The 14,758-nt window shown below is 43.3% G+C and overlaps 1 protein-coding gene across 5 annotated transcripts in view; it reads left to right on the forward strand.

The window, feature by feature from the left end:
• The window catches only part of RAD18 (RAD18 E3 ubiquitin protein ligase), a 187,668-nt gene that overhangs the window by 159,324 nt on the left and 13,586 nt on the right, over nucleotides 1-14,758 (forward strand). For 4 of the 5 annotated variants that reach the window (XM_075831856.1, XM_075831859.1, XM_075831857.1 and 1 more), the window contains one exon: nucleotides 1,492-1,557. The exons of the other annotated variant lie outside the window; for it this stretch is intronic. In XM_075831856.1, the coding sequence (XP_075687971.1) occupies nucleotides 1,492-1,557 (66 nt within the window). Of the gene's footprint in view, nucleotides 1-1,491; nucleotides 1,558-14,758 lie in introns of those variants that run through there. 5 annotated transcript variants of the gene reach the window in all.

Below are 14,758 nucleotides of genomic sequence, written 5' to 3' on the forward strand. Positions count from 1 at the left end.
TTCCTGTCATTACATTAGCATTCGTAACAAGACATTGAGACCTCATGTACACGACCGTAAGGGTTTTAATGCCCGCAAATATGGATGCATTTCCGTAGTTATCCACCATTGCTGAAGCGCCCGTAGACTTCTATGGGCAAGTCCTTGCTGCAGTTGCGGAGAAGAATAGGATGTGTTTTATATTTTGCGGATCATTTCTACAACCCAGACACACATCCCTAAACATACGGAAGGGTGTCTGCGGCCTATAGAAATCAACGGATCCGCAATTTCATCCGGATAAAAACAAAATTTGATAAGATGAAATATGAACTCAAAAATCTGCTGCTGTCTCTTCATGTGTTATTATTGGTTTCCTCTGCTCAGTTTTCTGCTTCCGGTTTTGGGAAATTATACATTTTATTGCCTTTCTGTGTCGGATCAGATATTTCTGGATTATCAGATGACGGATTAAAAGATTTTTCACTGTGCGGACAATACAACGCAGAGCATGTTTGGGTCATTTGCTTTTATAAAAAAATGCTCATTACCTGCAAATGCTAATGAGATATGTAATCTGGAGTTTATGCAATTTATATTCCACCCTTTAGACTTAAATCGCACATGCGGTTTTTTGAGCCAAAAAGCCAGAATTGGATCCAAAAGGATTGGAAAGTATAAAGGAAGTATTTATTAATTTCCTCCGGATAGGCCATCAATAGCTGGTGGTCAGTCAGGCCCCATGCTCTTCTCTGATTAGGGTTTCCGACTCCCGGGACCCCCGCCGATCAGGTTACAAGCACTGGTTCCCCTTTTCTACTTGCTCACTGAATCGTCGACGCGGATGTAGCGGCGATTCACAGGTATTGCAGCCTTCTCTTATTCACTTCAATGGGAGAAGAGGCTGCAATACCTGTGAATCGCCGCAACTTCCATGTTGAAAACTCACAATGAGAAAGAAAACATGAAGGGGAAGCAGCGCTCGTACAGCGCTGCACCCCCTTCAAGACAGCTGATAGGTGGGGGTCCCGGGAGTCGGACCCCAACCGATCAGCTACTGATGGCCTATCCTAGTGACTGGATAACCCCTTTAACTTCCATTCTCCGTAACTCGGTGGCCGCATGCCCGCGGCAGAAGGTAGGACGAGGGCAGGGGGCGCCTTTGTAGAGAGGTCCGGATCTCAGACGGTGACATAAATGTCTGAGATGGGAGTACCCCTTTAAATGGGTTGACCTGCTGCTCATGTACAGCAGCATCATTGAGATACCCCTTGAGATACCCCTCAAAAGGAGGTGCTGAGATTATATGATTAGTCGGATTATTGTTACGTTGTATGACCATCAAGCACTGAGACACACCGACTATAGAGAAATGTTACTGTTTTGTGACTGGTGCTGCAGCTCTGATCCTCCATAGTGATCCACAACAGACACTGCCCCGTGGCCCTTTACGTGGACACTTAGTGAGGTGAAGGTGATCAGGTCTTAATTCTCTTTTCCTCCTTCCATCAGCTCCAGTTCTGATATTCTGCGGGACATCGAGGAAGCTGCGGTGCCGAAAGCGTCAGATTCTGCCCTGTAAGTACCTGCCTGTACCCGTCTCTGCAGCCGCAGACCCGGATCCTTCTGTAATCAGAATATTTTAGTGGCGGAGATGAAAACTCAGTTTCTGCTAATGACTTTTCCCTTTGATGTGAGGAGCGCAAGGAAATCTATTCAGCAGCTTAGAATAGCTCTGACGTCCGCGGGGTAGTCTGTGCCTTATTTACTACAGATGATTCTCCCTTTATAGATGAAAATAAATAAAAACTAAAAACGAATGTTTTCAAATGGCTGAAAAATCGTTTTCCGCTCTCTCGTGCAGCGTACGCAGCATACTGTGTGGAGGGCAGTTATGGGGGCATTCTACTGTGTGGAGGGCAGTTATGGGGGGCATTCTACTGTGGAGGGCAGTTATGGGGGCATTATACTGTGTGGAGGACAGTTATGGGGGCATTATACTGTGTGGAGGACAGTTATGGGGTGCATTATACTGTGTGGAGGGCAGTTATGGGGGCATTATACTGTGTGGAGGGCAGTTATGGGGGGCATTCTACTGTGGAGGGCAGTTATGGGGGCATTATACTGTGTGGAGGCAGTTATGGGGGCATTATACTGTGTGTGGAGGACAGTTATGGGGGCATTCTACTGTGTGGAGGGCAGTTATGGGGGGCATTCTACTGTGTGGAGGGCAGTTTTGGGGACATTATACTGTGTGGAGGGCAGTTATGGGGGCATTCTACTGTGTGGAGGGCAGTTATGGGGGGCATTCTACTGTGTGGAGGGCAGTTATGGGGGGCATTATACTGTGGAGGGCAGTTATGGGGGGCATTCTACTGTGTGGAGGGCAGTTATGGGGGGCATTCTACTGTGTGGAGGGCAGTTATGGGGGGCATTATACTGTGTGGAGGGCAGTTATGGGGGCATTATACTGTGTGGAGGGCAGTTATGGGGGGCATTCTACTGTGGAGGGCAGTTATGGGGACATTCTACTGTGTGGAGGGCAGTTATGGGGGCATTCTACTGTGTGGAGGGCAGTTATGGGGGGCATTCTACTGTGTGGAGGGCAGTTTTGGGGACATTATACTGTGTGGAGGGCAGTTATGGGGGCATTCTACTGTGTGGAGGGCAGTTATGGGGGGCATTCTACTGTGTGGAGGGCAGTTATGGGGGGCATTATACTGTGTGGAGGGCAGTTATGGGGGCATTCTACTGTGTGGAGGGCAGTTATGGGGGGCATTCTACTGTGTGGAGGGCAGTTATGGGGGGCATTATACTGTGTGGAGGGCAGTTATGGGGGCATTATACTGTGTGGATGGCAGTTATGGGGGGCATTCTACTGTGGAGGGCAGTTATGGGGACATTATACTGTGTGGAGGGCAGTTATGGGGGCATTATACTGTGTGGAGGGCAGTTATGGGGGGCATTCTACTGTGGAGGGCAGTTATGTGGGCATTATACTGTGTGTGTGGAGGGCAGTTATGGGGGCATTATACTGTGTGGAGGGCAGTTATGGGGGCATTATACTGTGTGGAGGGCAGTTATGGGGGCATTATACTGTGTGGAGGGCAGTTATGGGGGCATTATACTGTGTGGAGGGCAGTTATGGGGGGCATTCTACTGTGTGGAGGGCAGTTATGGGGGGCATTATACTGTGTGGAGGGCAGTTATGGGGGCATTATACTGTGTGGAGGCAGTTATGGGGGCATTATACTGTGTAGAGGCAGTTATGGGGGCATTATACTGTGTGGAGGGCAGTTATGGGGGCATTATACTTTGTGGAGGGCAGGTATGGGGCATTATACTGTGTGGAGGGCAGTTATGGGGACATTATACTGTGTGGAGGGCAGTTATGGGGGCATTATACTGTGTGTGGGGGCAGTTATGGGGGCATTATACTGTGTGGAGGGCAGTTATGGGGGCATTATACTGTGTGGAGGGCAGTTATGGGGGCATTATACTGTGTGGATGACAGTTATGGGGGCATTATACTGTGTGGAGGGCAGTTATGGGGGCATTATACTGTGTGGATGACAGTTATGGGGGCATTATACTGTGTGGAGGGCAGTTATGGGGGGCATTCTACTGTGTGGTGGCAGCTATGGGGGCATTATACTCTGTGGAGGCAGTTATAGGGGCATTATACTCTATTGGGGCAGATATAGGGGCATTATAATGTGTGGGGGCATCTATAGGGCATTTTACTGTGTGGGGAGCACTATGGGGGCATTATACTGTGTGGGGGCAGTGTCAGGGGGTATATTATATACAGTAATATACAGCAGGCTCAGGGGATAAATATTAATTCAATGACGTAGCATGCACATAGGGGGTGTGGCCTAAATAATCCAACAATCGTAATCAAGGTCACATGTTCAGTTAATCATCGGACGGGTTGATATAACGAGGTCTGCTCTCTGCTTATTAGGACATCGCACACATTTTCTGCTCTTTATCGGTTTTTACAATATCTGAACCTGTGATATTCCATGATATGGGTGTAGACATCATATAGGGGCGATGGCGTCCATTAGCACGTGATGTGTTCAGTAGGTCAGCGATGCTTTGCACATTAGTGAGAACCTTCTATTAGGAGGTAAAGAATGACTCGTGGCTTGATCCATCCATTCATTCCGGACGTGCAGTGTATGAGGGCATGCTGGGACTTGTGGTTCCTGTGGCGGTACAGATAAGTGTGATGTGACAGTCGCTGGGCCCAGGATGGCGGGGTGCGCTGTACATTTATCAGCCGCAAAGCAAGCGCAGCGGGGGAGGTTACGAAGCAAAATGCTCCAGAATTCTGTCAGAAATGGCGCCAAGAAAGTGGAGTAAATGTGTGCGCCAAACTTATTAGGTGTTGTAGACATTTTTTTGCAACTTTCTTGACCGTTTTGAAAAGTGTCTAGAAAAAGGGGACGCGCGGATGTAAAGTTCCCAGCCACGAGGTGGCGTAAAAAAGCGGCCAAATTTATCATACTGCGTGCGGCACTGTGTGTTTTATTTGGCGCAGTTCCTGCCTAGTCTAGTTTTATCGACATAATTTAGGACAGAGTTAATAAATCTTCTCCAGTATGCAGGAAAATAAACCACGCGGGACAGGGAGCTGGCATTGTAAGGCGCCCCTTTAGGGCCAACGTACCATAGGGGCAGCCCATGTTTCATCTATGGGCCTGTGGGTAAAGAGGGGGTAACTCAGGTTGGACCTGTAGGAGGGTGGAACCAGCCTGGCCTAATTTATTTATTTATTTATTTATTTTTTGCTTTACGGGAAGAGCACTGGGATCTCCTGTCCCAGAATGGGGTAGATGGCATGGACCGCCACCACGGATTGTCCCCCGTGCCCCCTCTTCTTTGCATACTCGTTTCTCTTTAATAGACCAGTAGCTGAATGCGGCCGCTCTGTAACTTATCCAGGACTAATCTTCTGCCTCTTGCAGTTTCTTTTCACCTTGTAAACCCAGTGTGATAAGATTATCCCCGGAGGAATTCAGAACTTTTTACGATCTCCGTGAACGTGAAGCAGACGCTGTCGCTGGAATATTTCTGAACCGCACGTTCCCATCACTCGGGCTCTTCTCCAAACTTCACAGATTATCCATCAGAGCTTTATTTAATCCTTCACAAAAAATAAAAACTGGATTCCATGCCAGTCACTGATTGGAAACACTGGGCTAGAATGGATACAATTGTAGCAAACCCTCAGCTGTTGGATATATTAGGTCAGGATGTTTTTTTTAGACTTTGGATGTAAACAAGAATTGTTCCATTCACTGACAGCAAGCATAGATCTTGGTTAGGAAGTTAATTAGAAAGCTGCTGAACCATTCATTAAACACTAGATACAGTTGCTGCGGCAGATAACGGACAAGTCCATGAATAATATATTAATTCTGGTCTATATTCTGCACAGTGGCTCCAGTTTGATCTTCCTTTTAATTAGTGCCTGGCCCCGCCACACGTTTCTCTCTCTATTTTGCTGCCTTCAGGGTCAGTAGATTTGTCGAGGTCACTTTTTTAACATTATCACCGCTTTTAATTAAAGGTTAACTCCATCCAGATTGTAATGTATTCCCTGCATCTCAGCGCCGGCACAATGCTGTGCTACGTGGCCGCCGTCTCAGGTTTGCAGCTCCGGCACGTTTCTAATAATATATATGGGATTATTTAGTTCAGATGTAGGGGAGGTAAACACTTAGGCTGGGTTCACACAAGCATGTTACGTCTATAATGGACGGAACGTATTTCGGCCGGAAGTCCCGGACCGAACACAGTGCAGGGAGCCGGGCTCCTAGCATCATAGTTATGTACGACGCTAGAAGTCCCTGCCTCTCCGTGGATCTACTGTCCCGTACTGAAAACATGATTACAGTACGGGACAGTTGTCCTGCAGCGAGGCAGGGACTCCTAGCATCGTACATAACTATGATGCTAGGAGCCCGGCTCCCTGCAGTGTGTTCGGTCCGGGACTTCCGGACGAAATACGTTCCGTCCTTTACGGACCGAACATGCTCGTGTGAATCCAGCCTTATTGATCACTTTGCTGGAGCTGTGCATGCAGGATACTCCAGAGACATAGCTGGGCTGGGGAGTCTGCTTGTTCGGACAGAATTCTGGTGCATTTTGCTTAGTAAATCTCCCCCAGTGTCTGACGAGATGTTGACACGTTGTAACATACATGAACATTAGGGCAGAACCTCTTTATTTCTGGACTGCCCGTTCTAGTTATTCTTCCCACACGCAGTGATTGACAGCCGCTCATACAGGGGGAGCTGTCACGGTGTGTGGGTGCCGGAGACATCGCCCTTCAGACTCGGCACCGAGAAGAGCGTTGAGGAACCAGGATTGAAATGTCATTAAAAGCTTCCAGTCTATGATAAGACGAATAGTCCTAAAAACTACGTCACAATGTCAGCGGCGCCTTCTCCATCACACGCTGCTCTCACACAGGACTATAAACACCATATCATATATATACTGTAAACCTCTATCCTGCAGTGTCTGGTATTGCTGTTGGCATGCCGGAGTTGCCCGATCAAAGGGCTTCATGTTGCCAAGGCCGGCATGAGACCCAAAAGCAAAATAACGACCGCTGTCTGACTCCTGACCCCCTCCCTGTCAGGTGCGCAGCTCGCACTATACTAGGAATATTAAGTAATACGAGTGCTGAGAGCGTGGGCCGAATCTGACAATCCAGAGACTGAGAACCTGGGAAACTTCTTCACTCACTTTACTGAGAACATTTACTACATTTACACCTCCGAAAATGCAAAGATATGTGCAAATATTTCCATATGTTATATTGCCATGTGGAGTCGTAACCCTATGTGCCGGCCGGGCTACATTGCACAGATCGGGCTGCCGGCCGGGCTCTTGGACCTTCAATTTTATTACCCCACCCCCTTATGGGCCTTTGCATCGCCCCTGATGTTGGCGGCGATTACGCAGGTTATACATAGAAGTCAGATTATCTACCAGTCATTCAATCTGGGCAATAATAAGGCACAGAGAAAAGGGAAGAACTAGACACATCCGATTGCCCCCCAACACATTGACTTGTAGGAGGAAGACTATGAATGGCTCTGACAGCTCACCCAACTCTATACGAATCCTGAATGGCGATTCTTTCAACGTTAAGCAGTCATAATCTCAGCAGAACTAAGATTTGTTATTCAGGACTCTAGGAAAGCTGGGTGACAACACCGCTCTAGTGGGGGCCATATTGGTCGTCACTCAGCTTTCCGAGAATGAACTGAGACTCAGAAACGACCGCATAGAATTAGTGATCGAAGACGACTCCGGCACCTTGAAGTGAAGCGTTCCGTGTCACGTTTAACACTTTGAGATGTCGTTTATGTTTAGTTTGTAACGCGAGTATTTTATTGCTGTGTCTTTAATAATCTCCATTGTGTCGCTTCTTCTCCGAGAGGTAAACGCACAAATATTGTCTCCTCAGAGGTTACGAAAAAATGCGATCTCTGTCAGTAGGAGGGAGATATTGCAGCTTTACTTATGGCAAAGCAGTCCTGTCACTTTAAATGGCGCCGTAGTGCGCTTATATATCTCTTTATAGGCAGGTCTGGACGGTAACGGACGCTGCTCCCGGACATCTCTGTAAACTTGTTTTTTTTTCCCCTTTACTTCTAAAACACAAAGTGATTATTTCATAAAATAAATCTCCTCCGGACGCGTTGCAGGAACATTACAATAGAATAACGACAAAATGTCAGGATATTATTGGATTTCACAGAAGATAACAAATTCACCTCATTTTCTGGCAGGCGCGAACGTTTATACCTGTCCGGTGCTGCCGTCTGGGTATATTGGGTAGTACAGTCACTTATAGCTCTGGGCGACTCTTTTTACAAGGACGTTCTCTGGCCGTCAGGGGTCGTCTTAGCGAGCGGGATCAGTAGGTCAATGGTGTGATAAAATACGTACTCTGTGAGCTAAAGGGGTTTTTCAGTCCTATGTAAACAAGTTTTGCAACTTTCTAATATGTTTTGTTTAATTCTACGACATGTCAGCAAATGGAAATATTCCTGTTTATGGTCCAGTTCTGACCTAATCCTGCTCACATAATTGTAGTGTCGTTACAACGTAGGAACAAATCTCTCTCCTGTCTTGTTCTCCAGTCTGATAACTCTTACCTAAAGTGATACATTGTAACAAGCACATCAGCAATGTGAATAGGACTAGGTCAGGAAGGACTTTTAGCCTCTGGAGGTTAGCAAGCATGTTTCCATTCACTGATAAGAAGCAGAGATGTTTAGAGCTCAAAACCCTTTGTAATATATTTACTGTATTAATTCTGCGCGATCTCCATGCGGCGGCGGCTCCCTACCTGTTCCCCGTCCTTTCGGTCATACCAGTGCCCTTTACTCTCAGGGGAAAGCAGGGTAACATCCAATTTGGCCGCCATTCCAGCTCTAATGGGGTTGTCATCCCGCTGTCCTAGACTCATGTGCTCCTAATCTGCCTGGTTATACCCCCATGCAGGGGACACAGACTTAGAATTAGGGGGAATTGATCTTTAATACTGAAGTTTATGGCATCAGCAAGTTACGGCCGCTCTCCAGGCCCCTCCCCTTTTTTAAACTCCTCCCCTCAGCGGTTTGGCCGCAGTTCCCTAATACTTATCTTCTCATTGGTGGTTTCGTTTTTTTTGTAGTTTACGATCATTCTATCCTTGCTGTCATGGAGTTTGGATGACACGAGTTTATATACAGCAGCCAGTCTGAGAAGGCAGAGCTGCAGTGTAAAACATGGAGGAAGGGCAGAGCAGCAGCCTGTGGTTCTAATGAGACAGGAGATGGATTTTAGACTGCTTGAGACTCCACTAGACAATGCAGCTAAGCTGGAGCCACTGATCATAGTTAGAGAGCTAAAAAGTAGCCGACACTTTCCAGCAACACAGGTCTCTTTAATTTCGGTGACATTTTAGAAGATTTCTTCCTTTAAAGCATTCGTAGGTTAGTAGACTGCGGTGTATATGTACCTGATATAGGTGAACACGGACAGAAGTGAGTGCAGAATATGCTGGTGCTCGGTAAATAGCCATAGGTAATAATCCCGGAATAGCCTAAATATCCCTGAATTACAGCCAGGCACGTGTTTTCCTCCTGTCTCCTTCCATGATGCACAAGATGCATTAAGGTGGAATCCTTTTAACCAGGGCGGCTGCTCCTCACGTGTCTTATTTGTAGCTCCATGGGTGCCAGGCAATAAAAGAGCCAGGAAGAGAAGGCGCCGCCGCACAAGGCTGGTAAAGTCAGCCAGATCTCATCACTTGTCCCGTTGCATTGTACATGGAGCCGCAGAGGATTATGTCAGTAGTCCAGTACAGTATCCCATGTAAAGTGCCCCCTACCCTGATTTAAAGGACCTAAGACAGTGATCTGCAAGCTTGCTGTGGCTGTCAGGTCATTCTGGGAGTTGTAGTTTCACCTCAGCATTTTAGATCACAAGCCTGAAGTATAGTAGAAAGTTCCTCATCAATATTTGCCTTGTATTCCTGCCTCTGGGATACTAGACAGGAGAGAGATAGACTGCAGTTCCTTAGAAGTGCACACACCATAACATATATACATCATATACACACCATTTCACCTCTCATTGACAGATGTCGTATATAAACTGTTAACTCTCAGGCGGCAGCGGCCACACTCAGTGCTACATCCAGGAAATCAAGTCTCGTACTTCAAAGGTTTTGATGTGTATTCACTTCGGAGGTCCAGGATGCAGAATAACGTATCTCACCCTCTAGGCAGTATTATAATAGTTATATTCTTGTATATAGGAGCAGTATTATAGTAGTTATATTATTCTTGTATATAGGGGGCAGTATTATAGTAGTTATATTCTTGTATATAGGAGCAGTATTATAGTTGTTATATTCTTGTATATAGGAGCAGTAGTATAGTAGTTATATTCTTGTATATAGGGAGCAGTATTATAGTAGTTATATTCTTGTATATAGGGGGCAGTATTATAGTAGTTATATTCTTGTATATAGGAGCAGTATTATAGTAGTTATATTCTTGTATATAGGAGCAGTAGTATAGTAGTTATATTCTTGTATATAGTGGCAGTATTATAGTAGTTATATTCTTGTATATAGGGGGCAGTATTATAGTAGTAATATTCTTGTATATAGGAGCAGTATTATAGTAGTTATATTCTTGTATATAGGGGGCAGTATTATAGTAGTTATATTCTTGTATATAGGAGCAGTATTATAGTAGTTATATTCTTGTATATAGGAGGCAGTATTATAGTAGTTATATTCTTGTATATAGGAGCAGTAGTATAGCAGTTATATTCTTGTATATAGGGGGCAGTATTATAGTAGCTATATTCTTGTATATAGGAGCAGTATTATAGTAGTTATATTCTTGTATATAGGAGCAGTAGTATAGTAGTTATATTCTTGTATATAGTGGCAGTATTATAGTAGTTATATTCTTGTATATAGGGGCAGTATTATAGTTGTTATATTCTTGTATATAGGAGCAGTATTATAGTAGTTATATTCTTGTATGTAGGGGGCAGTATTATAGTAGTTATATTCTTGTATATAGGAGCAGTATTATAGTAGTTATATTCTTGTATATAGGAGCAGTATTATAGTAGTTATATTCTTGTATATAGGAGCAGTAGTATAGTAGTTATATTCTTGTATATAGTGGCAGTATTATAGTAGTTATATTCTTGTATATAGGGGGCAGTATTATAGTAGTTATATTCTTGTATATAGGAGCAGTATTATAGTAGTTATATTCTTGTATATAGGGGGCAGTATTATAGTAGTTATATTCTTGTATATAGGAGCAGTATTATAGTAGTTATATTCTTGTATATAGGGGGCAGTATTATAGTAGTTATATTCTTGTATATAGTAGCAGTATTATAGTAGTTATATTCTTGTATATAGGGGGCAGTATTATAGTAGTTATATTCTTGTATATAGGGGGCAGTATTATAGTAGTTATATTCTTGTATATAGGAGCAGTATTATAGTAGTTATATTCTTGTATATAGGGGGCAGTATTATAGTAGTTATATTCTTGTATATAGTAGCAGTATTATAGTAGTTATATTCTTGTATATAGGGGGCAGTATTATAGTAGTTATATTCTTGTATATAGGGGGCAGTATTATAGTAGTTATATTCTTGTATATAGGGGGCAGTATTATAGTAGTTATATTCTTGTATATAGGGGGCAGTATTATAGTAGTTATATTCTTGTATATAGGAGCAGTATTATAGTAGTTATATTCTTGTATATAGGGGCAGTATTATAGTAGTTATATTCTTGTATATAGAGGTCGTATTATAGTTGTTATATTCTTGTATATAGGGGGCAGTATTATAGTAGTTATATTCTTGTATATAGGAGCAGTATTATAGTAGTTATATTCTTGTATATAGGAGCAGTATTATAGTAGTTATATTCTTGTATATAGGAGCAGTATTATAGTAGTTATATTCTTGTATATAGGGGCAGTATTATAGTAGTTCTATTCTTGTATATAGGGGACAGTATTATAGTAGTTCTATTCTTGTATATAGGGGCAGTATTATAGTAGTTCTATTCTTGTATATAGGGGCAGTATTATAGTAGTTCTATTCTTGTATATAGGGGACAGTATTATAGTAGTTCTATTCTTGTATATAGGGGCAGTATTATAGTAGTTATATTCTTGTATATAGGGGCAGTATTATAGTAGTTATATTCTTGTATATAGGGGCAGTGTTATAGTAGTTATATTCTTGCGTATATAGGGGCAGTGTTATAGTAGTTATATTCTTGTATATAGGGGCAGTGTTATAGTAGTTATATTCTTGTATATAGGGGCAGTGTTATAGTAGTTATATTCTTGTATATAGGAGCAGTATTATAGTAGTTATATTCTTGTATATAGGGAGCAGTAGTATAGTAGTTATATTCTTGTATATAGGGAGCAGTATTATAGTAGTTATATTCTTGTATATAGGAGCAGTATTATAGTAGTTATATTCTTGTATATAGGAGCAGTATTATAGTAGTTATATTCTTGTATATAGGAGCAGTATTATAGTAGTTATATTCTTGTATATAGGGGGCAGTTTTATAGTAGTTATATTCTTGTATATAGGAGCAGTATTATAGTAGCTATATTCTTGTATATAGGAGGCAGTATTATAGTAGTTATATTCTTGTATATAGGGGCAGTATTATGGTAGTTATTTTCTTGTATACAGGGGCAGTATTATAGTACTTATAGTCTTGTATATAGGGGCAGTATTATAGTAGATATATTCTTGTATATAGGAGCAGTAGTAATATTCTTGTATATAGGGGGCAGTATTATTGTAGTTATATTCTTGTATAATTTGTCATGCTATATTTGTTATGAATTGACTGCTAATAACACTTTTAAGCAACTGGAAATAGAGTTGTTCCTTACATACAACTCAGGGGTGAACATCTCCTGTGCTGACATCTAGTAATCCAAAGGGTATGAACACTTTTGCAATTACTTAGTTTTTTTACCTTTTTTTAAAAAATGAACCCTTCTTTTCTTACCATTTTGTATCTCTTCTTTTACACAGACATATGTGTCTCCATGGTTACAGACTACAAGCACACCCTCTGTGTAGTCTGACCCTGCAGTTATGTTTTACTCCTCTGTCACTTCTTCCTTTTCTGGTTACACAAAAACAATGCAGGAAAACATGACTGCACGATCAGACTACACACATGGTTTGCTTGTAATCAATAATCATGGATACTCATAGATTTGCTTAGTAGCTGAAGACACAAAATGGGAACAATTTCTTTAAACAAATCTACTTGCAAAATTGCATTTAAATGCACTAAAGCAATAAAACCGTGATTGCAGTAGAACTCATAGATTCATAGATGGATCTTCTCCTTCCTATTATGTGTTCGATAAATGGTGGATTCTCCTTGTTACGGGTTCTCGCTGGCACTGTATATAATGCAGTGAACAGCGTTTCTTCCTATATCTCCGCTATGTGGCGGGTATTTGACATTTAGCGTTTTTCTCGGATGTTACAGATCGTCTTCTACTCCCGCTAAGTGGAGAAATCCTTTACACTGATCCTTCATTCTGTTAATTTGCTTAATAAAAATGAGATGAATCTGTTATTCTGCTGCTAGGAGACCTGACGATTGTGCCTCGGACAATGTTAGGATGCGCTTCATGACTTCCAGTCTAATTTTTTGATGAAACATCGTGTTTGCTCTTTGTCTGTTGCTGAGCAATCCTGAACTCATTGTGTGCTCAGCAATAAACCATCGCTGTCCGCCGCCGCCGCGCCGTGCTCCGCCTGCGTCTTCATGGAGGAGAGTCTATTGTACAGTCACAATCGCACATTGTCAGGTATTCGGCCCAGGCACACATACAAATCGTAGCTAATGTTTATTTAACACGACCTCCTGCCATGGTTCACCTCAGCAAAGAGAGTAGGCCCAGAAATAGAATCAAATAGACCGCAAAATAAACAGCAAAATCACCGTGTCATGTTTTATTGAGCCAATATTAGAGAGGTCTCCGACTGCTGCTTATTCTGTCTTCAATAATTACTGCTAAAAAATAAATTGTGTTAAATTCTACGAAAAAGGGCCCACAGTTTATCTACTTCGCTGTAAGGCATTATGCATACGGCAGGAGTCCCTATGGCGGTACATGTAGTACCTGCGGCTCTGTACTACGGATGCATACGGCCAATGCATGTCAATAGGTTCCTTTTTGTACTGAGCCGTACTGGCCGTGAGTGCGAGGACTAAAATCTCCGTCTAGCCCGGACTACTTAATTTTCATCTATGTGCGGCAAATGTGCCAGGAAAGCAGATACACCGAACATATCCATAGCGCCCCATTGACTTGGCTGTATGCCATGAGTGTCCTTTTGGTATACGCTCAGCCGGTAAGTGTCGGCATTCCTCTTCTTTCAACTGAAAGGCCTCATGCAAACGGCCTTGCCCGACGATTGCAGGCACAGCCGGCCCCCGACTCCCACGGGCCGCTTTTTCGTGCCGTGCTCCCATACAAAAAGTAGGACATGCTCCATATTTCCCAGGACGGTTCTACGGCACGTACACCTATCTGTAGCGATACGGAAAGGTGTCTGCGGCCAATAGAACCGTGCAGGTCCGTAATCGCGGACAGTATTGCGTAGTTTTTTTACGGTCGTGTGCATGAGGCCTAAGGCTAGATGCACACGAATGTGTCCGTTTTGCGTCCACAAAAAAAGCTGCGTTTTTCCTGTGTTACAGTTCTGTGTGCCGTCGGTGTGTGTTCCGTGTGGCGTCCGTTTTTTATATCCGCGTTGGTGCACGTGTTTTAATTTATTTCTTTTCTCTATATTTCTTTAGCACCTGGAGCGTGAATCACGGACAGCACATGGATGACGTCCGTGTGCTGTCCGTTATTTTCACGCACCCGTTGACTTCATTAGGTGCGTAATCCGCAAAAACGCACCAGAATAGGACATGCGGTGAGTCTCACGCAATGGAAACACACGGTGTGAAAAATCACGCATGTCTGAATAGCCCCATTAAGCTGCATAGATCCGTGTGCTGTCCGTTGTTTTCACTGACCGCGCACGGACGTATGCAAAGTTTGTGTGAATCTGGCCGGAATAGTGTAGTGCACCGTCCTGTGCCGTGCAGAGCCATACAGTGAAAAGATAAAAGTATACCGCGTGGTATATGTTTTTTTTATAAAATTTTTA

This window comes from Rhinoderma darwinii, chromosome 7, assembly GCF_050947455.1.
Source record: "Rhinoderma darwinii isolate aRhiDar2 chromosome 7, aRhiDar2.hap1, whole genome shotgun sequence".
NCBI lineage: Eukaryota > Metazoa > Chordata > Amphibia > Anura > Rhinodermatidae > Rhinoderma > Rhinoderma darwinii.